We start from the raw sequence: 23,455 nt of genomic DNA on the forward strand, positions 1-23,455 counted from the left end.
GTGACTAACGGCTTGGGACATTTTATTGTAATCCATTTTTTATTGTATTTCCCTTGACAAGGCTACAAATGAATTCTGAAATAAATGTTCTAGAAGTAGTGCATAGACTCTAAAAGGCACCACAGTATTGAATATATAAGCAACAGTTGTTTTTCCCCCTAATAGTTTTAGACAGCCTATAGCAAACCAAGAATTTTTAGTGGAATGAAAGTGAATTTATGATAATACTTATTATATCTGTATTGAGAATATTCAATGTGTATTAAAGTATTTCCTTAATGTTTTCTAAAACAGCCATTTTATTGTAGTGTTATCCATTCGAATCTATGTTCTTGCATTCCTGTGGCCCAAAGATGTATCAGTAATACTAAAAGTGAAAAAAAAAATTAAATATCAGGTTAGTTATTGATAAATCAAGCAGTGGTGAAAGTCAGAAATAAATTTTGGGTCTTTCCACCAGCATTCCTCGATCTAAAGAGTAAATGGCTTTTAATCAGTTTTAGAACTAGATCTCTTTGGAACTATTTTTAGTACTTACTGGCACTGTATGCATTTTCTGGGCAACTGTACCAGATTTATAGCTCTAAAAGTGCTGTGTTATTTATTGCCTTCCAATAGGCAATGAAGTGGTGTCTTGCACATGCATGTGTCAAAAATGTTAAAGTTTTCTCCAGTTGTCTCGTTAATTCTTTCCCAGGACAATAGACAAAATATATAGTTCTCTATTTGGCAATGAATATCCTTTATCAATTTTTTAAAAGAAAAAAAACCCCTTGCAAGTTTCACATCCAACATCAACTTTCTCTTTTTTGATTTTACAAATCTCCACAAAGAATTTAAGACTCAGAAGGGTCTTGCTTATTTCAGCAGTTTTTGTCTTGGGTTTGCAATCCTAAAGCTTATTTTTGAATTTAGGAAGAAATATCACTCACAAATGAAGGTTATTAGGATGAGGTTATTAGAAAGTCCATAAATTTTTCATGACCTCAACCTGAATTGGCACTTTTGTATACTAGAGATCAATGCCATTTCAGATATCAGAATCCAAAAATCAACATATCATGTGTAAATGATTCTTGCATGCAGTTCTTATATATTATTTTCTTCCCTGATTTTTGTTTTCTTTGTTGATCGCACGTATCTGTGTTTGACAGATGTAGGGTTTTGTATTTTTTCAATAATGCACTGGCTACATACCACACTTAGTATTTGTCATAATTTATTCTGAAAATCAAGTTTTACAACTAGGTTGTAAAATTTTACTAGCAATTGACACTTTGGCTTTTATTACATTTTTGAACAGAAAAGAAGTAGTTGTTTCAGGAAATAATTTTGAAATTGTTTTCTGGACAGTTTTATTAAAATAAAAGACAAAAAAAAAACTCAAGTCAACAATTATAGAGTATTCCTGTGCCTATACAGACTGAGAATTAAGAACAACGAAATTCTGCTCTTCTTTTATCTTTTAAAATAAGAGCCACTACTTTAATTCATGCGTTTATTTATCTAACAAATGTTTTCTCAATGTGTTCACATATGCCAGGTGCTATACCTTTAGAGATTATACATTTAAACAAAGCTTCATGCCATATTACCCTACACTCACACTAGTATATGAAGGCGTACCTAGACATATACACATAGAGAGTTTGCCCCTATACACAAAAATAAATAATTTTAAGTGGATTTGGAATTCAGGGTAGTGCAGGTCAATTCTTCCAAACTTTTAACTTTTTTGTATATAAGGATGTGTCTATGCTAAAGATAGGGAGATGATGAATTAAGGAGCCATACGTTTTATCTTCTTTTTCATTTTTCTCACTGTCCTCCTGTCATGGTCAAACATATGGCAAAAGGCTTCAGTTTTTTAATTGCTCATGTGGATGTGAGCTCAGTTGAACTAACTACATTTGGGGTAGGACTGATGTTGGATTCATGTGTTAGTCATTCTTTATTCCTGAAGGAGATTGAACAGAAAACAGCCTTGGAGTCATCATTCAGTAATAATAGTAAGCTCATGTTGGCACTATACTTTGACATCAACTTAGATATCTCACCAAAATTTTGTTGAAAATTATTTATGTCTTAACCTGTGGGCAACTCCTGTTCAAATTCCGTGGATAATATTAAGTGTAAATATGTTTGCTCAGCAAGTCTTTGTAGAACTCTAAAAATCTGGAAAAATGGGGGTTATGCGTGCAATCACCTGGCTAATCATAGATTTTTTTAAAGAAAAATATGATGTCTTAGGATAGTACAGTTCAATAGAATTTGTGCAATAATGAAAATGTTCTACATCTGCAGTGTCCAACATAGTAGCTACTGGCCACATGGAGCTGTTGAGAACTTAAAATATGGCTAGTGCAAGTAGGAACTGATTTTTTAAATTAATCTAATTCATTTAATTTAAATCTAAATTTAAATGCTCCCTTGGGGCTAATTACCATCATATTGAACAGAGTAGTTGTGGAAGACAGAAGAGAGCAATGGTGACATTATCCATTAACTAATATGTACATTTCATTATCACCTTGAGAATTAGAAAAATATATTTTTAAGATTATTTCCATTTCACATAAAGTAATTAAAAGACAGTGAGTATGCTGATCCTGGATTTTTCATCTGACACAAGCTTGCCTTAATTTGCTTTGGAAAGCAAAGGCCAACTCAAAATTCAGACAAACACATAAAACTAAAAACTAAATATATAAACAAGAAATGTGCAAACATAAATACATAAATTTTAAAATTAAAACTTACATATTTGTTTTCCCAGATGTATTGTATTCATAAATTGGATAATTTGGAACATTTTACTTGTTCTTTTTGTACTATATTATCTTTGTTTCTGTTTATGCAACCTCTAATAATAACTTACAATTTCTCCATATAGCTCTTATTAAAAATGTAGTTATTCTCTTAATGTAAATCCGTTAGTGTCAATACCATCATTAAATCCATAGTTATTGATTTTTCTTTCACCTTAACTAGAACTTACCTTTTATCACATTAGTAAAATATGTTTAGTCACCACCATAACCTTGGCATCTAGGAGAATGCTCTCACCATATTAGCCACTCAGTATCAGAATGTCAAGGATTAAAAGAATAGTATTAAGTGCCATGGATTTTATGAAGTACAATTTAGAAACTATTTTTTTCTACCCATAAATAGACATTTTGGACTTGAACCTTCCTAAAAACCTTTTGGAATATCATTACAAAAATTAAATTATCATTAATCACTAGGTTTGTTTAGATCAAATTATAATAGTATGTTATGGTATTTACTTACATTCAATGTTGTCATGAAATTCTATTTTTTCTTAAAATATGCAGTATATCAAATAATAGATTTTGCTTGCTAATTTTCAACTATAAATACATATAACATGAAAATGTTTTTCTTACTATATAATCAAGGAAAAGCCAGGTTGATTATTGCTCTATCTGAGTAAAATAGGAATAGAATGCTCACGTTTATTGTATGAATTAAAAACAAAATAACCAATATACTTTGGTTGGCTCACGTGAAATTTTTTTTAAATCACGTTGGAACAAACTAATGATTTTAATTAGTATTTCTGAAATGCCATCTTAAATTTTGTAATAAACATCTAATTCCTCCATAAAGATATATTATGACACTGCATTTGAATAAAAGTATAAGTGAATCTCAGCACCCCGCCAAAATCTGAAATTTTCTAGAAATATCTTCAAGTAATTCATAAGAGGAAAAAATGAGATGCATTTGGATATTGTGTAAGACTATATATAGGCAATTATAAGACAGGTAAATTTTTTAAAGATAGTGATTGAAATGTATTTATAAACTGATCATATATTCTAGCAGTCTCTGAAAACCTGGTATTATTTATTAGGTTCTAATTTTTAGGATCTCGTTTTAGACAGTGGTATGACAAAACTATAACCTCAGATCTTATCCTGTTCTTTTATGACACAGCACATAAATGAGAGATCAATAACCAATCCATGCCACGTGTCCAGAACATGTACATTAAAAATGTAGTAGAGAATTAAAAATTATTTAGATGTACATATGCGTATGTGTGTGTGTATATATATATCTATTCATAAATCACCCATGAATAGGAATCTTAAAGTCCTCCTCTGATCTTTTCTTCATACCCTCCAGTACCTTTTTATCTCATTCATCTCTGTCATAATGCTGCAAGTAACACTGGACAGGAATCCTCCTCTCTCATTTCTCCTCAGTGAGCTGGCAAGATCACTACGTTTGTGTGTAGGGATCATCTTATTGTAGTTCAGGGAGGGGATTTTTTTTTTTTTTTTTTTTTTTTTTGAGACGAGTCTCACTCTGTTGCCCAGGCTGGAGTGCAGTGGCGCCATCTTGGCTCACTGCAAGCTCTGCCTCCCGGGTTCACGCCATTCTCCTGCCTCAGCCTCCTGAGCAGCTGGGACCACAGGCGCCCGCCACCACGCCCGGCTAATTTATTTTGTATTTTTTTAGTAGAGACGGGGTTTCCCCGTGTTAGCCATGATGGTCTCGATCTCCTGACCTCGTGATCCGCCCGCCTCGGCCTCCCAAAGTGCTGGAATTACAGGCGTGAGCCACCGCTCTCGGCCGAGGGGATTGTTTTTTAAATATTCCCATACTGTGACTTCGTGGGCATGAATTGAAAATAGGTCCTATCCCAAGCTATCTTTTTCAATTTGAGGTTTTGACCTGTGAATTTTAGTTCACTGTGCTTGCATGTTAAAAAAAAAAAAAAAAAAAAGTAAGAAAATAACAATTTTGCGTTGTTAATCTCTGAGATAATTTCATTTTAACTGTGTGTTCCTATGGGAAATATTGAAATTCTGTGTATTTTATACAAGTTTATATTTTAACCAGAGTTTGTGTATTTTTTTCCATCTGCTAAAGGTTTTAGCTGTATTTATTAGATATGATACTTATGATGTTGTCTTGGAGGAATATTTTTATTTCGGTGCTTACTTTGGTACTGAAAAAGCATCTTAGACAACTGAAATCTACGGTAAAAAGTATTTTAATTCATTTGGAATAATCTTGGATAATTCGCTTACAGCTTCATTTATCTTGCAAAAATTTAGTGACAATCTTTTTAAAATTCTATATACTTTTTTCTTTTGAAAACTTAAATAGTTCGAAAACCAAACATTGTATGTTCTCACTGATATATGGGAGCTAAGTTATGAGGACGCAAAGGCGTAAGAATGATACGATGGACATTGGGGACTTGGGGGAAAGAGAGGGAAGGTGGCGAGGGATAAAAAACTACAAATATGGTGCAGTGTATATTGCTCCAGTGATGGGTGCACCAAAATCTCACAAATCACCACTAAAGAATTTACTCATGTAACCAAATACCACCTGAACACCAATAACTTATGGAAAAATGAAATAAAAAATTAATTAATTTTTAAAAACTGAAATAGCTCACATAATTTTAAAAAGCTTAAATAGCTCACATAAGTGAGTTACATATATTACCATAAAATGCTACAATCTGAAGCCTCCCGTCCCCCGAACATCTTCTAGCACAGTTCTCTAATTTTACAAATATCAAGAAAAGTAAAGTAACTTGCTTGTAGTCACAATATTTGTTACAGGCAGAGTTGAGACTTAGAACTCAAGTCTTCTGGCACCTATTTCTGAACTGATCCCGTTATTTTATGTGGCTTCAAGAAACTGAAAATTGTTCTCATTAGATAAGCAACATAAGTTAAATTATATTTTATTATTCATATTAATATTAATATATTAATTTATATTAACATAAGTTAATTCTGTTTCGTTGCATGTTTTCCAGGGTCAAAACATTTTTGGCCTCGATGTCATTGAAACACCAGAAGGAGACAAAATGCCACAACTGATTGTTCAAAAGGAGTTAGATAGGGAAGAGAAGGATACCTACGTGATGAAAGTAAAGGTTGAAGATGGTGGCTTTCCTCAGAGATCCAGTACTGCTATTTTGCAAGTAAGTGTTACTGATACAAATGACAACCACCCAGTCTTTAAGGAGACAGAGATTGAAGTCAGTATACCAGAAAATGCTCCTGTAGGCACTTCAGTGACACAGCTCCATGCCACAGATGCTGACATAGGTGAAAATGCCAAGATCCACTTCTCTTTCAGCAATCTAGTCTCCAACATTGCCAGGAGATTATTTCACCTTAATGCCACCACTGGACTTATCACAATCAAAGAACCACTGGATAGGGAAGAAACACCAAACCACAAGTTACTGGTTTTGGCAAGTGATGGTGGATTGATGCCAGCAAGAGCAATGGTGCTGGTAAATGTTACAGATGTCAATGATAATGTCCCATCCATTGACATAAGATACATCGTCAATCCAATCAATGACACAGTTGTTCTTTCAGAAAATATTCCACTCAACACCAAAATTGCTCTCATAACTGTGACGGATAAGGATGCGGACAATAATGGCAGGGTGACATGCTTCACAGATCATGAAATTCCTTTCAGATTAAGGCCAGTATTCAGTAATCAGTTCCTTCTGGAGACTGCAGCATATCTTGACTATGAGTCCACAAAAGAATATGCCATTAAATTACTGGCTGCAGATGCTGGCAAACCTCCTTTGAATCAGTCAGCAATGCTCTTCATCAAAGTGAAAGATGAAAATGACAATGCTCCAGTTTTCACCCAGTCTTTCGTAACTGTTTCTATTCCTGAGAATAACTCTCCTGGCATCCAGTTGACGAAAGTAAGTGCAACGGATGCAGATAGTGGTCCTAATGCTGAGATCAATTACCTGCTAGGCCCTGATGCTCCACCTGAATTCAGCCTGGATCGTCGTACAGGCATGCTGACTGTAGTGAAGAAACTAGATAGAGAAAAAGAGGATAAATATTTATTCACAATTCTGGCAAAAGATAACGGGGTGCCACCCTTAACCAGCAATGTCACAGTCTTTGTAAGCATTATTGATCAGAATGACAATAGCCCAGTTTTCACTCACAATGAATACAACTTCTATGTCCCAGAAAACCTTCCAAGACATGGTACAGTAGGACTAATCACTGTAACTGATCCTGATTATGGAGACAATTCTGCAGTTACGCTCTCCATTTTAGATGAGAATGATGACTTCACCATTGATTCACAAACTGGTGTCATCCGACCAAATATTTCATTTGATAGAGAAAAACAAGAATCTTACACTTTCTATGTAAAGGCTGAGGATGGTGGTAGAGTATCACGTTCTTCAAGTGCCAAAGTAACCATAAATGTGGTTGATGTCAATGACAACAAACCAGTTTTCATTGTCCCTCCTTCCAACTACTCTTACGAATTGGTTCTACCATCCACTAATCCAGGCACAGTGGTCTTTCAGGTAATTGCTGTTGACAATGACACTGGCATGAATGCAGAGGTTCGTTACAGCATTGTAGGAGGAAACACAAGAGATCTGTTTGCAATAGACCAAGAAACAGGCAACATAACAGTGACTGAGAAATGTGATGTTACAGACCTTGGTTTACACAGAGTGTTGGTCAAAGCTCATGACTTAGGACAACCTGATTCTCTCTTCAGTGTTGTAATTGTCAATCTGTTCGTGAATGAGTCACTGACCAATGCTACACTGATTAATGAACTGGTGCGCAAAAGCACCGAAGCACCAGTGACCCCAAATACTGAGATAGCTGAAGCATCCTCACCAACTAGTGACTATGTCAAGATCCTGGTTGCAGTTGTTGCTGGCACCATAACTGTCGTTGTAGTTATTTTCATCACTGCTGTAGTAAGATGTCGCCAGGCACCACACCTTAAGGCTGCTCAGAAAAACAAGCAGAATTCTGAATGGGCTACCCCAAACCCAGAAAACAGGCAGATGATAATGATGAAGAAAAAGAAAAAGAAGAAGAAGCATTCCCATAAGAACCTGCTGCTTAACTGTGTCACTATTGAAGAAACTAAGGCAGATGATGTTGACAGTGATGGAAACAGAGTCACACTAGACCTTCCTATTGATCTAGAAGAGCAAACCATGGGAAAGTACAATTGGGTAACTACACCTACTACTTTCAAGCCCGACAGCCCTGATTTGGCCCGACACTACAAATCTGCCTCTCCACAGCCTGCCTTCCAGATTCAGCCTGAAACTCCTCTGAATTCGAAGCACCACATCATCCAAGAACTGCCTCTCGATAACACCTTCGTGGCCTGTGATTCTATCTCCAAGTGTTCCTCAAGCAGTTCAGATCCCTACAGCGTTTCTGAGTGTGGCTATCCAGTGACGACCTTCGAGGTACCTGTGTCTGTACACACCAGACCGGTAGGTATCCAAGTTTCTAACACAACTTTCTAACTATTTTATTATTATTATTTTCAGTTGATGTAGAACTTTACAAAATCTATTGATTTCAAGGAGGGATCAAAACAATCATATTCTACAGATGTACCCAATAGATATATGGATTCATTTAAGTTTGGTAGAAGATGAGAACAAAATAACTACTGATTTAGGAAAATTGGATGCAGAATAATAATTATAATAGGGGCAGTTTTGTCTGTAGATGGCAGTATGACAATTCTTGCTAGAGAATATATTGAAAAAAACTTCAACACAAAGGGTTGTAGCACTGTCCTCAGTACCATTGTGTGCATGAGGATCAGAATAGTCTGGGCTAGATACATCACAGTAAAGCTTTTCAGAATCTGATAAATAGCTCTAAATACTAATGATGTTGAGAATCCTAGCTTCACTTGGGAAAATCTGTGGCTGTTCACAGAAATTCAGCACCAAGATATCCCCCCCATACTCTACCAGGCCTTAAGGTCCTCACAAAGGAAAGTGTCATTTTCAGATTAGGAACTCAAAATTATTTTGGTGCATCAAATCTACAGTCACACAATATAACAAGAATGGTATTAGGAAAATGAAAGCCTACTCATTCTCATCTTTAAGCCATAGAATGAAATATATATGAGGTCTCTACTTTAGATAGCTATTTAAATATTTGCATATTTATGCAAGGTATTTTGAGCCCTTCAGAAGGCATTCTTAAAAGATAATCACTTTTGGAAAATAAAATGTTTGCTTTCTCTAATGCGCGCAAAGAAAAATGTGGGCATGTTAAGACCCAAGAAATCTATGCACAATAACTTAAAACCCAATACATTTATGAAAGGAAGAGTTTATCCAGTGCCTTTTATCAGTGTTCCATGAAGAAATGAATACAAATTTATCCAGAAACTCTTAAATGTGAAATGATTTAAATATAATTATTCCCTTTAAAAACACAAGCAATGGAATTTACCCACATTTTTTTCTCAAAGTCATGCTACATGTTGAGTTTATTATTTTGTCTGTGTTAAGTCAAAACAGTATTAATCTTAGTTTCAGGGAATAAAGTCTTTTGAACACCTATTCAGGCTTAACAAAATAGTAGCAATGTGAAAATCAAAACTGATTTTCTTTCACCAAAAGTTTGAGATATTAAAGAAGTCTACTACATTCAAGATAACTGCAAATAATTTACCATAACTTTGGAAATGGGTTTAAGAATGGAGGTAATTCAAGCATAAGCACAGTTATTTAATACGATAACATTAAACTTTCTCTCTGAATCACACAGTGAACGTAAGGTACTAATTCAGATGTGGGTGCATTTTTGTTACAATAGGTACACAATTAAATGCTGTTTCAAAAGGTAAACCAGAACCCTAGTGTCTGTATAGAGAGCTTCTGTTAGACTTTAAAAGAATTTACGCTGCAGTTGTTATTTCTACAGTTCAGATGAATCCCATATTTTACATAGTTAGTGGATCTGGGATGGGCAACAAACGTAATAGATGTCGAACATCTCCACAGGGTGTGTTTTTGTTTATATTTAACCATTAAAAAGGGCACTCTCATTTTCAAATTCTTATTGCTATTCTGCTTATTGGATAAGTTTCTCAACATAAAAGTATCTTTTATGACTAACACTACATGATTTGGGTATAATAACATTTTTTCCTGGGTTTAATTTGTGACTTTCTTTAAGAAGTGTACAAAGAGTGGGTTTTTGAATTACATATGTAGATCATCATTTTTAATAGATTGAATGAAGTTAATTAATAGAGCAAGTTCTGGTTTCAGTGCTTTTTGAAGGCACAGAGATATTTTATGAGCTAGACTAATTTTACTTGAGTTTATGAACATACAGTAAGGAGGGCATGGATGAAGAACAAAAAATTGAAGTATTTTTCAAATATCCTCACCTTTTTGTTTTTTTAAAAATATTTTGTAATCATAAAAAGTCAATAAAAATTTCCATGATGCATTTTATAGTATACAACTAAGAGACATTTTCCGAGTCATAAGAATTAGGCAAAATACAAAAAAGTAAATGCTAATGAGAATCAGTTATTGGTTGTTATTAGGTTTTTATTAACTGAAAGGACTATCTTAGAATCATTGAATTAGCAGATGACTTATTTATTTCACAGCTTAAAAGTAAATATATATTTTGTCATTGGTTCACAGTTGTTTCATATTTGTTACTAAATATCTTCAAGACATGAATTGGTGAACTTACGCAGACTAATATGATACTAAAAATAATTTGAATCTTTACATTTTGTGCTACATTTGCAATGTTCTTTACCTTTTCTATATGCTCTTCAATTTGTGTTTAATGTTAGGGTGTTCACTGATGTTGCAGAATGCCAGCAAAATAAGTGGGCACTGAAAAAGAAATTATGTATTTAAAAATTCAAATGCAGTAGGTGTCTTCTTTTTAAAGAAATATCATACAAAATGGGAGAAGTGACAGCCAATACAATACAAATTCATTGTTCCTTAAGGAAATACTTAGAGTGGAATAAAATATTACTGTTAGCAGAAGGCAGAATTATTCCAATTTATTTTAAACCTTGAGAAATGCATTTTCAAAATGAGGGTTTGGGGAATATTTACATTTAGTTCATTACTCATCTGAATAGAAACAGGAAAGTGGAAAATAAAATGTTCTAGTAGACTGTAAGGGACAAGGGAATTCATCTGAAATTTTATGTTTTAAAAAGGGAATCAAATACTTTCTAGTTCTCATAATTTCTCATTCTCCTTGATCATTCTATAGGTTGTTTTTCTGACTTGGATGTCCTGAAAATATATGGAACATTTATTAGATAGGAGTACATATATTGCATAAAGCCATCTATACCTGGGGAATATAATGGTCTTCTTTGGCATAAGTTTCTACATGTATTATGGAAGGCATTTTTGTATACATTATAGTAGAAATTTTAAAAACATGAAATTTGAGAGGATGAGGCTACACATTATCTTCTATTAACGCCTTTCAAAGCAAGCAGATAGCAATTGGTTGTTATGACACTAGAGAAACCATAAGTATAAATAATTATTTTAAAATCACTTTTGATCAATGTCATATAAAAGAGATAAACTGCCAAAACCAAGTCTTGCTTAATACAATTCACCCATTAAATATTGTGAAGACTATACATTTAAAAAAAATAGAGAGGAGAATAAAAATGAAAGTAGAATTTTTTGAAGGTCTTCCAGTCACTGTCTAAGACGAGTATTTGGGGTACATCATTTTCCAAAAAACAAACAAACAAAAAACCTTACAAATTTCTGTGATTTGAGTTGGAATAGTCTTTCAGTTTCAGAAATGAGGTGAATGAATGGTGAAAACTTTAGACAGTTCTAATTCATGCATGAAACCATCCTGTAGATATGATACATGGATTTGAAATGATAATTGCAGTCTGAGCTTGGGATAGGATTGGTATTCGCTATTGTAAAATTCAGTAACTTTGACTCTGCATTTATATTTTGGTAATGCGAATTTTAACCATGAAGCATGCTTGGCAAATGAAACTCCCAGAACACAACCATCTGATTTTGATAACGTGTTATTTTTCTTGTCCTAGACTGATTCCAGGACATCAACTATTGAAATCTGCAGTGAGATATAACTTTCTAGGAACAACAAAATTCCATTCCCCTTCCAAAAAATTTCGATGATTGTGATTTCAAAATTAGGCTAAGATCATTAATTTTGTAATCTAGATTTCCCATTATAAAAGCAAGCAAAACGAAAAATCATCTTAAAAATGATGTCTTAGTGAACCTTGTGCTTTCTTTAGCTGTAATCTGGCAATGGAAATTTAAAATTTATGGAAGAGACAGTGCAGTGCAATAACAGAGTACTCTCATGCTGTTTCTCTGTTTGCTCTGAATCAACAGCTGTGATGTAATATAAGGCTGTCTTGGGGTATACACTTATGGTTAATATATCAGTCATGAAACATGCAATTACTTGCCCTGTCTGATTGTTGAATAATTAAAACATTATCTCCGGGAATTTGGAAGTGAGCTGAACTAGCCAAGCTACTCTCTGAAAGGTATCCAGGGCAAGAGACTTTTTTAAGACCCCAAACAAACAAAAAACAAAACGGAAACACTCTGGTTCAGTGTTTTGAAAATATTTACTAACGTAATATTGCTGAGAAAATAATTTTTATTACCCACCACTCTGCTTAAAAGTTGAATGGGCTGGGCGTGGTGGCTCACACCTGTAATCCCAGCACTTTGGGAGGCCGAGCCGGGCGGATCACGAGGTCAGGAGATCGAGACCATCCTGGCTAACACAGTGAAACCCCATCTCCACTAAAAATACAAAAAATTAGCCAGGCATGGTGGCGGGCGTCTGTAGTCCCAGCTACTCGGGAGGCTGAGGCAGGAGAATGGAGTGAACCCGGGAGGCGAAGCTTGCAGTGAGCCGAGATCATGCCACTGCACTCTAGCCTGGGTGACAGAGCAAGACTCTGTCTCAAAAAAAAAAAAAAGTTCAATGATAGAAAATAATTTTGCTAGGTTTTTATGTTGATTGTAATCATGCTGTTCTACTCCTTTTAATTATTAAAAAGTTATTTTTGGCTGGGTGTAGTGGCTCACACCTGTAATCCCAGCACTTTGGGAGGCCGAGGCGGGTGGATCACCTGAGGTCAGGAGTTCAAGACCAGTCTGGCCAGCATGGCGAAACCCCGTCTCTGCTAAAAAATACAAAAATTAGCCGGGCGTGGTGATGGGCGCCTGTAATCCCAGCTACTCGGGAGGCTGAGGCAGGAGAATCGCTTGAACCCAGGAGGCGGAAGTTGCAGTGAGCCGAGATCGTGCTGTTGCACTCCAGCGTGGGCGACAAAGCGAGACTCCTTCTCAAAAAAAAAAAAAAAAAAAGAAGAAAAAAAGTTATTTTTGTTGTAATAATGTTTTCTTTTTCTATAAATATTTTCAAAGAAAGAGGTCCTTTCTATTTTTATCTGTCAAAAGGAGAATGTAAAGTTCTTTATACTCCCTGATATTTTGAAAAAAAGTGTATTGATACTTCTTATATTACGAAACATAATTCCAGTCATATGAGGGTGGAAACAACGACTGAGATAGGAGATTTCAAAAAGATTTTATCTCAGCTTTGAAACTACCTAAGAAAAATGTGAGGTTGCTAGAGTAACTTATTTAAATAAGTCCGTTTTATTTCTCTAGCATTAAATTACTAAATATACATCATTGCTTTGAGTAATTTTTCGTTTAAAATGAATTCACTTTTCACAGTAACTCAACTAACTCACTTCCTACACAAATGAGTAAATGCCTCCTATTTTGTGTACATTATATTTTATTGAGCAAAGAATGACATGTTCCAATTTTATGCTATATTCTTAAACTATGACTTACTAACAGTACTAACAGAATTTTTTAAAATCATGATTTATTGGGATAAAAAGGGAGTACAAAGGACCCTTATAATGATTACATAGCATATGCTTCCTGAATTTTCATTCAAATGTTAATTATGTATCATTTTACCTTTAAAAGTGTGAATAGGATTTGGTCTGTTTTGTATGTACATTAATGTTAGTGTATTATTTGAAGTGTTCTTTGATGTAAATGTATTTAGAAAAGGTTTATGCTCTGTTCAATATTTCAAATTAGTGTAATTCTTGGATATTTAATATATAGGAAATATTTTAAACAAGTTTCTGTTAAAATTTAGTGTTCCCATTAACTCCGTACAGAATCCCTTGTATTTCCACTATGTCAGGTTCCGTGAATGTACATGCTATCTGGTTGTTTAAACAATACTTTGTTGATTTTATTGACTGTGAGTGTAACTACTTTTACTGCTTATGATAGATATCATGTGAGTTACAATATTATATTACATACTTATAAACAACTGTTGTAGAAAAATTGCTTGAAATTAAAATACACACTTGTACAAGTTATTCACATAGAACAAGTTTGCAGTTCCTCCCCTTTTATTCTTGATAAATATTTCAGTTTAGTTCAAATCATTCCAAGGAATGTAAAAATTGAGTCAACTTATGATATTCCTAAAATCAGTGCACTGCAGGTAGCAAGATATACCTAGAGTGGAGGTTTCCAAAATCTACAGTCTCAATTTAATTTTGAATAAAATGAAAAAGCCCAGAAAAGTGAATCAGAAGTTGAAGTGCCCCATAATAAGCTGCCATGGCTTCATGATCATTTGTGTATGTAATTATTATATAAATGCATTTGCATTTTTATTGCTTGTGTCATGACTAGCCTGGCCTTTCCTTTCCTTTTCTGCACACTCTGAACTAAGGGAGAATACCTTGTTTTTCTTCCATTTCAGTGAACCTTTCCTTCATAACTGTAATGAGTAAAGGTCCTAATCACTCCTTTGTATATATGAAGATGAAAATTCCTTGAAATAATTGTCCAGAATTTCTTTAAAAGCATTCCTCAATGGTTTTATGAGTGCTGTATTTGAAGAAGATTAAAATAGAAACTTTATTTTTAAAGCTGTGTCTCCATCTCTTAGAATGCAGCTTCTCTGAGAAAGGAACTTCTAAACTGACTTCTGCTTTGGGCTAAAATATTTACCCATATAAGCCAATGATAGTACTGAGATTTAACAGTATTTAAATTTGGGCCATAGATGAAAATGAATTCTACTTTTGACTAGTAACTATTCTTGATCTATCCTTTGCTTTTGTTTGAGAGAATATTATCTCCATTTGAGAACAACATGGAAGGCATTGAAACTAGTTTTCCACAAAGGACAGAGGACAAAAATATTTATTTCCTTACTTGATTCCTTCTTATCAGTTGACCTGCTTGCACCTTTAATTTAGTTATTATTATTACGTTTGCCTTACAAGGTCTCAGATATCTCCAACCCTTTGTGTTGTCATTAATCGACTACTGGAATATTCTCAATGAAATGTCCTTGATGGTCTCTCTGGTTCTTATTCTAGTCATGAATAGAAAAAGACGAAAAGATAGCAAATCTTAAAACTAGTCATCATAGATAAATAAAAGGAACTTTTAGTGAACTTTGTCCATTAAATTATAAGTAGCTTAACTGATGAGCTGCAGTGTACTTTACACTTTCTCCCCTGCAAGCACTCAAAGAAATATTATTTGATCAAAATCTATAGTGCATAAATTAAACAAAAAATACTGAAATATATTCTCATTTTATTTTAATTATGCAAGTTTATTTTTAATGATATGATATTTAAGCTATTATATTTCTGACTTTTTTATTTTCAATGATTTAAATGTAAAAATTATAAAACAATTTTAATCCTGTTCATTAATTAATCTTTTATGTATAAGTCTGTTTTCTCTGTTGACCACCCTGTCCACATTATGAATGAAAATATGTATATACTTGGCCGGGCGCGGTGGCTCATGCCTGTAATCCCAGCACTTTGGGAGGCCAAGGCGGGTGGATCACAATGTCAGGCCATTAAGACCATCCTGGCTAACACGGTGAAACCCCGTCTCTACTAAAAATACAAAAAATTAGCCAGGCGTGGTGGCGGGTGCCTGTAGTCCCAGCTACTCGGGAGGCTGAGGCAGGAGAATGGTGTGAACCCGGGAGGCGGAGCTTTCAGTGAGCAGAGATCGCGCCACTGCACTCCAGCCTGGGTGACAGAGCTAGACTCCGTCTCAAAAAAAAAAAAAAAAAAAATCTATATACTGTAGAATAATTTTTAGAAGTTGAGTTTATATTCAATCAATATTTACTAACCTTGTCATTTCTCCATGAAATACTAACTGCATCATTTTGCTGTTTTGTCACCTGCACTCCTCACTGTTGAATTCCATGTTGTAATTGTGTATCTAGCTAGGTGTGATGTGCAGCCTGAGTGTAACAGTAACAGAAGCGCTACAGGACAAGCAGACCTTGAGTAATCTTATATAAATCTAAGCCACATTCCATAAATGCTTCTTGTAGGTGCTTTTGTGTAATAGACGTATTTTCTTGGCTTTTATGAAGCTTAGTTTATGTTTATTTTAAATATGAATTAGCTTCCTAGAATATTCAAAGGTTCTGTGATAATACAAAGCTGTATTTCTTGCATATAATTAGTATTTTTAGAAAGAACTACAGTGCATTTTTTCATACATCGTGGGTGTTCATACATGACATCTTTGGTTTAATGTATTTAGAATTAGGAGCAGACTTTTAAAATTCTAGAGTAGCCATAGGTTTCTATTTTAATTGTACATGTGATACACATTTGTCGTAGAAAAATCTAGAAAATTGTATAAAGGTTTTAGATGAAGAATTTTAAAATTATTTGTTTTTATTTCAAGCTATAGCAGTGAGTTCCTTATAACAGTAATTCTGTTTGAAGGCTATATAACTTTTTGAAGTGGTGCATTTTAAAATTATAGAATTATGCTTATTGTTTTATAAATTATACATCCAGGACTTTTTACATGTATTGAAGACTGATTTATTTATTAAACATATTATTTATTTTTATAGATGTATGATTGGACAAATTTATGTAATAACATAGCTTGATTAGTTGATAGTGTAATACAGAGGCATGTTACATATCTCCACCATGAGACTAAACTCCCCTGAGTAAAAATATCAAGTCTTGATGAAAAAGCTTTTATACTTTAAAAAAATACCATCTAAATGTTTTCCAAAAGTTCCCTTAGAACAACCTAGTTACATAATTATTTCCCAGAATTTTCAGAACCAACTCTTTTAATTTTCCTATATTCTAGATATTCTCAACCGAAATTGTTTTAAATGTTCCTTTTGAAATAGTTAATTATATTTAATTATCCATACACACACAAGTATATCCAATTAATAATAAAACTTTTTTGTCAAGTGAAAAAAATCACAAAACACATTTCATTAGATTTCAGGTAGTCAAATTGACATGATAATGAAAATGAACTATTCCAATATATTTTCTAGAAATAGTTGTACTTTATCCCTTATCCTAGAACCTTATATGTACCAATTATATATTGATTTACTTCATAAAATGTTACTATCTTTTGAATACAGTTGGCTTTTAAAAAAGTTTTCAGTGGCCGGGCACAGTAACTCATGCCTGTAATCCCAGCTCTTTGGGAGGCCGAGGCAGGTGGATCACTTGAGCTCAGGAGTTTCAGACCAGCCTGGGCAACATGGTGAAACCCTGTCTCTATCAAAAATGCAAAAACTTAGCCGGGTTTGGTGGTGCATTTCTGTGGTCTCAGCTACTTGTGAGGCTGAAATGGGAGAATCTCTTGAGTGGCGGGGGTTGTGGGGGAGGTTGCAGTGAGCCTAGATCACGCCACTGCACTCCAGCCTGGGTGACAGAGTGAGATTCCATCTCAAAAAAAAATTTTTAAATAAATAAATAAAAACATTTTCATTCTTCTTATCTTAAAACTTGGAAGAAGCATTAGATACAATAATACTTTCATTAGTCAGTTAGAGAAAAGTTTAAGTAATACCGCTTTGACTATTCAGTAGTAGTGAAAAGTAAAAACAAATATGGAACTCTAAAGAAAAATGTTATTTACAGAAATCTATAAAATAAACCTTAAAATGTATTTACTTATTATATATCAGTTCTAACCTTAATTACAAAATCAATGCAGAGCACCATTTCAATGGTATAACTAAAGAGAATTGATCATAAACAACTGTTATGTTATCCAAAAATATTTTCAGTAATTCAAACATGCAACTTGAATAGTTGTTGAATGACACAAACTTGAAGTAACTAAAATTATTTTCTAAAACGTACTGGCTCTTTTGACACGTAAATACATAAATAGTCTCATATTCAAGGATGGAACAAATACACAAAAATGGAATTTCATGGACTCTCAAAACTAGTTTGTGACCTCTAAAATGAGAGAGCATATTTTATTATTTTTATTTATTTTATCTCTTGTTATTCAAAACTATGAATTGAGTGTATTTTTTGCAGAAAATTTTACACGTCATTTATGATGCTCAGATTAAATAATTACTTTTTTGTTTTGTTTTGTTTTTTAAGACATAGTCTTGCTCTGTCTCCCAGGCTGGAGTGCAGTGGCCTGATCTCAGCTCACTGCAACCTCCGCCTCCTGGGTTCAAGAGATTCTCCTGTCTCAGCCTCCTGAGTAGCCTCCTGAGGGACTATAGTCATGTGCCACCACACCTGGGTAATTTTTGTATTTTTAGTAGAGACGGGGTTTCGCCATGTTGGCCAGGCTGTTCTCAAACTCCTGACCTCAGGTGATCCACCTGCCTCAGCCTCCCAAAGTGCTGGGATTACAGGCGTGAGCCAGCGCACCTGGCCAAATAATTAGTTTTTTTACACAAATTTAATTATCCAAGAGAAACTGCTGAGTTATCTTCCAGATTGATATATGGCTGTGTTTACATGATACCAAAACATCTGGAGGCAAAATAGAATTTTTTACTACATATAGGGATATTTTGCTGACCTGACAGAATTATTTGTCTACATAAAGACACAGAATTTAGTACTACAGAATGATATTGTAAATAGTTTCATTTTCGATAGAAAAGAGTTTTACATGCTATATAAAGTTGTCATTATCTGAATCTAGAATAATTGATAACAGTTAACAACAGAATTCCACACAGTGCTGCAATTCAATTTTACATTTATACATTTTAGTTGTGTATAAAGACATACACTTATTTATTTCAAAATGCACACAAATTAAAGAAATGAGAGGGAATAATCTTTTTAGGTGTCTGAACTGAAAGATAAATGTCTAGAAGTTAATATACGTAATTGTGTGTCTAGAGGAAATGTCGTATTAATTTGATGTTTAAGCAGTTCTCATGTGTTGGTATTAAAATGGGTTAGTGTATGTGTAAGCACAGATATGTTTGCAGATATGTGTGCATATTTATGTTTGTCAAATTTCTAGCAGAAAAAAGTAATATAAACTTCAAACTAAAGAAAGCTTGTTAAAAGATTTTGCATCTACATTTACAATGTTATTGTCCCCTTTTACACCATTATGCCTCGTTTCTAAACTGTAATCATCCAGTGTCCCTGATATCATCCCATATATAATCTTTCATTTAGAAAATCCTCGTCATATCCAGTACATTCTGTATATGTCCTCATTTTTTTCTTTTAAAAAAATTATTTGTCTGTTTCCCAAATGATCACAGATCCAGTAATGTTAAAGTACATATAAAAAATTAAATTGATTTTTGTTATCCAAGTACTAGTACAGATGCTGCTTCTCTTGCACACACACACACAAATAAAGACAAATTTGCATTCCATAATAGCCAACTTCTGCCCAGTTGTTATAACTAAAATATATCGAAGTAAAAGTCCATTAAAACAATCCTCTTTATTTTGCAGTTACATTACTTAATTTTAATAACTATGAAAATAAAAAGAAATAAGTAGTTCTCTGTTAGTCTTCTGTACAATGTCAGATTTGCTGTTTCATGTGTCTTCAACTTTATGGGTTTAATTTATATCTTCATCAAATGGCTATGGTATGGATTTACCATAATTATATACATGCATACATGCCTACCTATGTATATATAAACAAACATTTTTGTAAACAGCTCAGTGAGGACTTTGGACTGGCATAAATCATAGGAATATGATTGTGAGGATACATCCAATTTTCAGATTGGGCAATTTATACAGTTTATTATCATATCTGATTTTGAGTAGAGTTAGTACTAAGAACAGCATTGAAGAAAAGCAGTATCACATTAAAATTTTGAAGATTTAAAATACAAGAGGATTCATAACAGTCACTTTTAAAATATTGTTTTTGCTTTCTACTTTAGAGCTGTAATTTTAAAAAGAATGAACAGGTTTTTGTATGAATATGTTAGAATGACTATAGAGCATCTTTCAACTGGAATACATGTAGATACTAACACCTGGTTGTATTTGATGTAATTTCAGTGCATACAGTGCGTGTAATCTGTATTAAGTGAAATACTTATGAATAAAGTTGTTTCTGCATTGCAATAACATATCTTCTGATATTTTTTGAAGCGCTTGTTGTCAGCAGGGGCTACTAGTTTCATTAACATCATCAAAGATCCTAAAATATTTTTAGCACAATGACATCCTACATTCTTCATGGTATAGCTCATTATCTGTGCTGGATTAACCAGAATTTTTATATTGTCATTTCTGTTCACCACCATTGTGGTGTAATTGATCTTTTTCGATTAACCCAAATCAATGAAGTCGTCATATTTACTAAAGTTTTAGTTTTGTGCATTTTATTGTACTAACATTTTTTGAATATTGGTAACGTGGTATCCTTTATGAACCACTGTATTTGATAAAGCATTATCGATAGTGGAGTTTACCATGAGTTCAAACAAGATAAAATAAATATTTCTCAAACTCCTACTGTGAGTAAGGCAATGTGGAGAAGGTCAATGGTTATGGTGAGGGATGGGGTATAGGGGGCTAGAAATGTAGGATGACCAAGGTTCTCCACTAGTTGCTATTACTGTAAAAAGCCCCCTGCCCAAAGAGTTGAACTGCAAGTATGTTTAATAAAAAAAACAAAAAACAAACAACTTTCCTTTTTCCAGTGCAGAAAATTTGTGAGTATATAATATCAGGGTTTTAAAAAAAAAAAAAGAAAAGAAAAAAAGCACATAAAAGTGACAAAATATAAAACTTCAGTGTTTACTATAATAATTGGTGTGTGTGTGTGTGTGTTTGTGTGTTACAGAGAGAGAGAATATCACTAGCAAACCACCTCCCAAGTATGTATCGGGTATGGGCATGCATGTACTTAACCCATTTCAGGAAGCATCCTAAAGTCAGCAACACTTTCCTCTCCTCAGTCACATCCAAGCCAACAGCTAAATTATGTTGATAATACCTCCAAAATAACCCCTGACATTTGTCCCGTTGCCATTTCCTTTTTCCAGTCTTAATCACCAGTTACCTGTTCCACTACTAACAGGTTGCCTTACTTTCTACTTTCGTTTGTTCAATCAATTTTCTACCCCGTACCCATAATACTCCTAAAACACAGGTCTGATCCAGTGAAGCCTGACAGAAAAGCTTCTCTTTCCTCATTGAACATAGAATAAAGCCTCAATATTTTTCAAGGGACTTTGCAATCTTAACCAGTTCTACTTGTTCATTCTATCTCCTACCGTGCCATGCACCTCACATTTTTGTCATTTCTTCTGCTACCCCCTCTTCCCTGATCATGGCATGCAATTTGATGCCTCCATAAATCTGCACAATTTACCGGAATTATTTTGAGGACTTTTTTTTTGTTAAGACACGGCTGCAAGGACGAAAACAAAAACAAACTGCAGTTGACGATATTGAAATGCAACTGTGGAGATAGGACAAGAACACTTTTTTTTTTTTTTTTTTTTTGAGACGGAGTCTCGTTCTGTTGCCCAGACTGTAGTGCAGCGGCACGATCTCGGCTTACTGCAACATCCGCCTCCCGGGTTCAAGCAATTTCCGGCTAATTTTTGTATTTTTAGTAGAGACTGGGATTACATCATGTTGGCCAACCTGGTCTCTAACTCCTGACCTCAAGTGATCCGCCCACCTCATTCTCCCAAAATGCTAGGATTACAGGCGTGAGCCACCGTGCCCGGCCAAGAACACAATTTTAATACCAGAGAGTATATGACAAAAATGAAGAAATGCTGCCTGATTTTATTAAAAATGAAACAAGTCGGCATGGTATCATTTCCTTCCATATCTTTTCAAATCTTAGCATCAACCTTACCTAATTCTTATAAAATTAAAATGCTTCAAATAAATGACTCGGTCATATAACCTGTAAACATTAGTTTCTGGAAACTATTCCCAGAAAATTGTTACATTGCTTTTCTTCATTAATTCTAGAAAGATTTTTAAATATCTATTTTGGATATTTTGATTGTTGTTACGCCTTTTGTCCATGAGTTATACTCAAAAAGTATCAAAGGAAAAATGTAACCCATTTATTGATCTGGATATAGTCCATATACAAAGGGGTGAGAGAACCGCATACTGCTTTTAGGCCTTTTTTTTTTTTTTTTTTTTGAGATGGAGTCTCGCTCTGTCGCCCAGGCTGGAGTGCAGTGGCGCGATCTCGGCTCACTGCAAGCGCTTTTAGGCATTTTAGCACCAGAAGCATCTCAGTGTGTGATTTCTTCAAAGAAAAATATTCCCAGTATGCTATATGGCGAGAAAAAAAAACATTCTTGTCTTCAATAGAGGAACATTTTCTATGGTGAATAATCACAAATCTATATTGATGACTGTGGTTTGGATGTGTTTGTATAGACATAAATCCTGTCGCCGAAGTACTGAGATTAAATGTTCACCCCAAATAGAAATCATTGTGTCTCTCCGCCCCTCTGCTGAAAATCAAAGTTATCAATTTTGGGAAAACATGAACAGATGGAGAAACCATGGGATATCAAATGTACATATATGTATGTCCAAATTATAACATGGCAGAGCTACTCTGAAAATGCAGAAACTACATATCCCTACTCAAAACTGACTATATATATATAAAATTTTAAGGAATGAACTTCTTGGCACATATATTGAAAGCAAATATGCTACCTGCTTCCTAGAAATAGAAAGGATAAAAATAAACCACCGAGTTCTTAAGTTAGCCCTTTTTACTTTTGTTCTTACTACGACATAAAAAGTCTTTCTAAATTATATGTAAGAAACATTCTGGGAAATTGGGGTTTTGTTTTGTTTAGTTTCTCTTTCATATCTTTCCTAGACAATCTTATATCAGGAGATTCTTAACACCAGCTTTAGGATAAGACATTTCCATGGTACATGTTTTATAAAAAGTCATGACTTATTTCACGTCTTTTTGTAAAGGAAATGAACACCATCATGAGTAGGAAAGTAATGTTTCTTTTGCTCAGTTACAACTATAGAGAATATTCAATCATCTCAGATAAAATAAAAGCAGCTATTAACATTCTTAAAGTCGGTGACTATTTTCTTCGGTGCACATACCTTGGTAATAGAGGGTCATTATAAAGGGGTAATATAGTGAAAGACTAGATATGAAGACAAGACTAAGGATGCAATAACATGAAAAACATAGCAAGAACAGTACATTACCATATTTCTAGTGAACAAATGTTTCTTTTATATTTGT

At 34.0% G+C, this 23,455-nt stretch overlaps 1 protein-coding gene across 1 annotated transcript in view; it reads left to right on the forward strand.

The window, feature by feature from the left end:
- PCDH11X (protocadherin 11 X-linked) overlaps nt 1-23,455 on the forward strand; it is a 793,868-nt gene that overhangs the window by 83,945 nt on the left and 686,468 nt on the right. The window contains exon 3 of the mRNA XM_063634662.1: nt 5,813-8,305. Within this exon, the coding sequence (XP_063490732.1) occupies nt 5,813-8,305 (2,493 nt within the window). The remainder of the gene's footprint in view (nt 1-5,812; nt 8,306-23,455) is intronic.

Source organism: Symphalangus syndactylus, chromosome X (assembly GCF_028878055.3).
Source record: "Symphalangus syndactylus isolate Jambi chromosome X, NHGRI_mSymSyn1-v2.1_pri, whole genome shotgun sequence".
Taxonomy (NCBI): Eukaryota; Metazoa; Chordata; class Mammalia; order Primates; family Hylobatidae; genus Symphalangus; species Symphalangus syndactylus.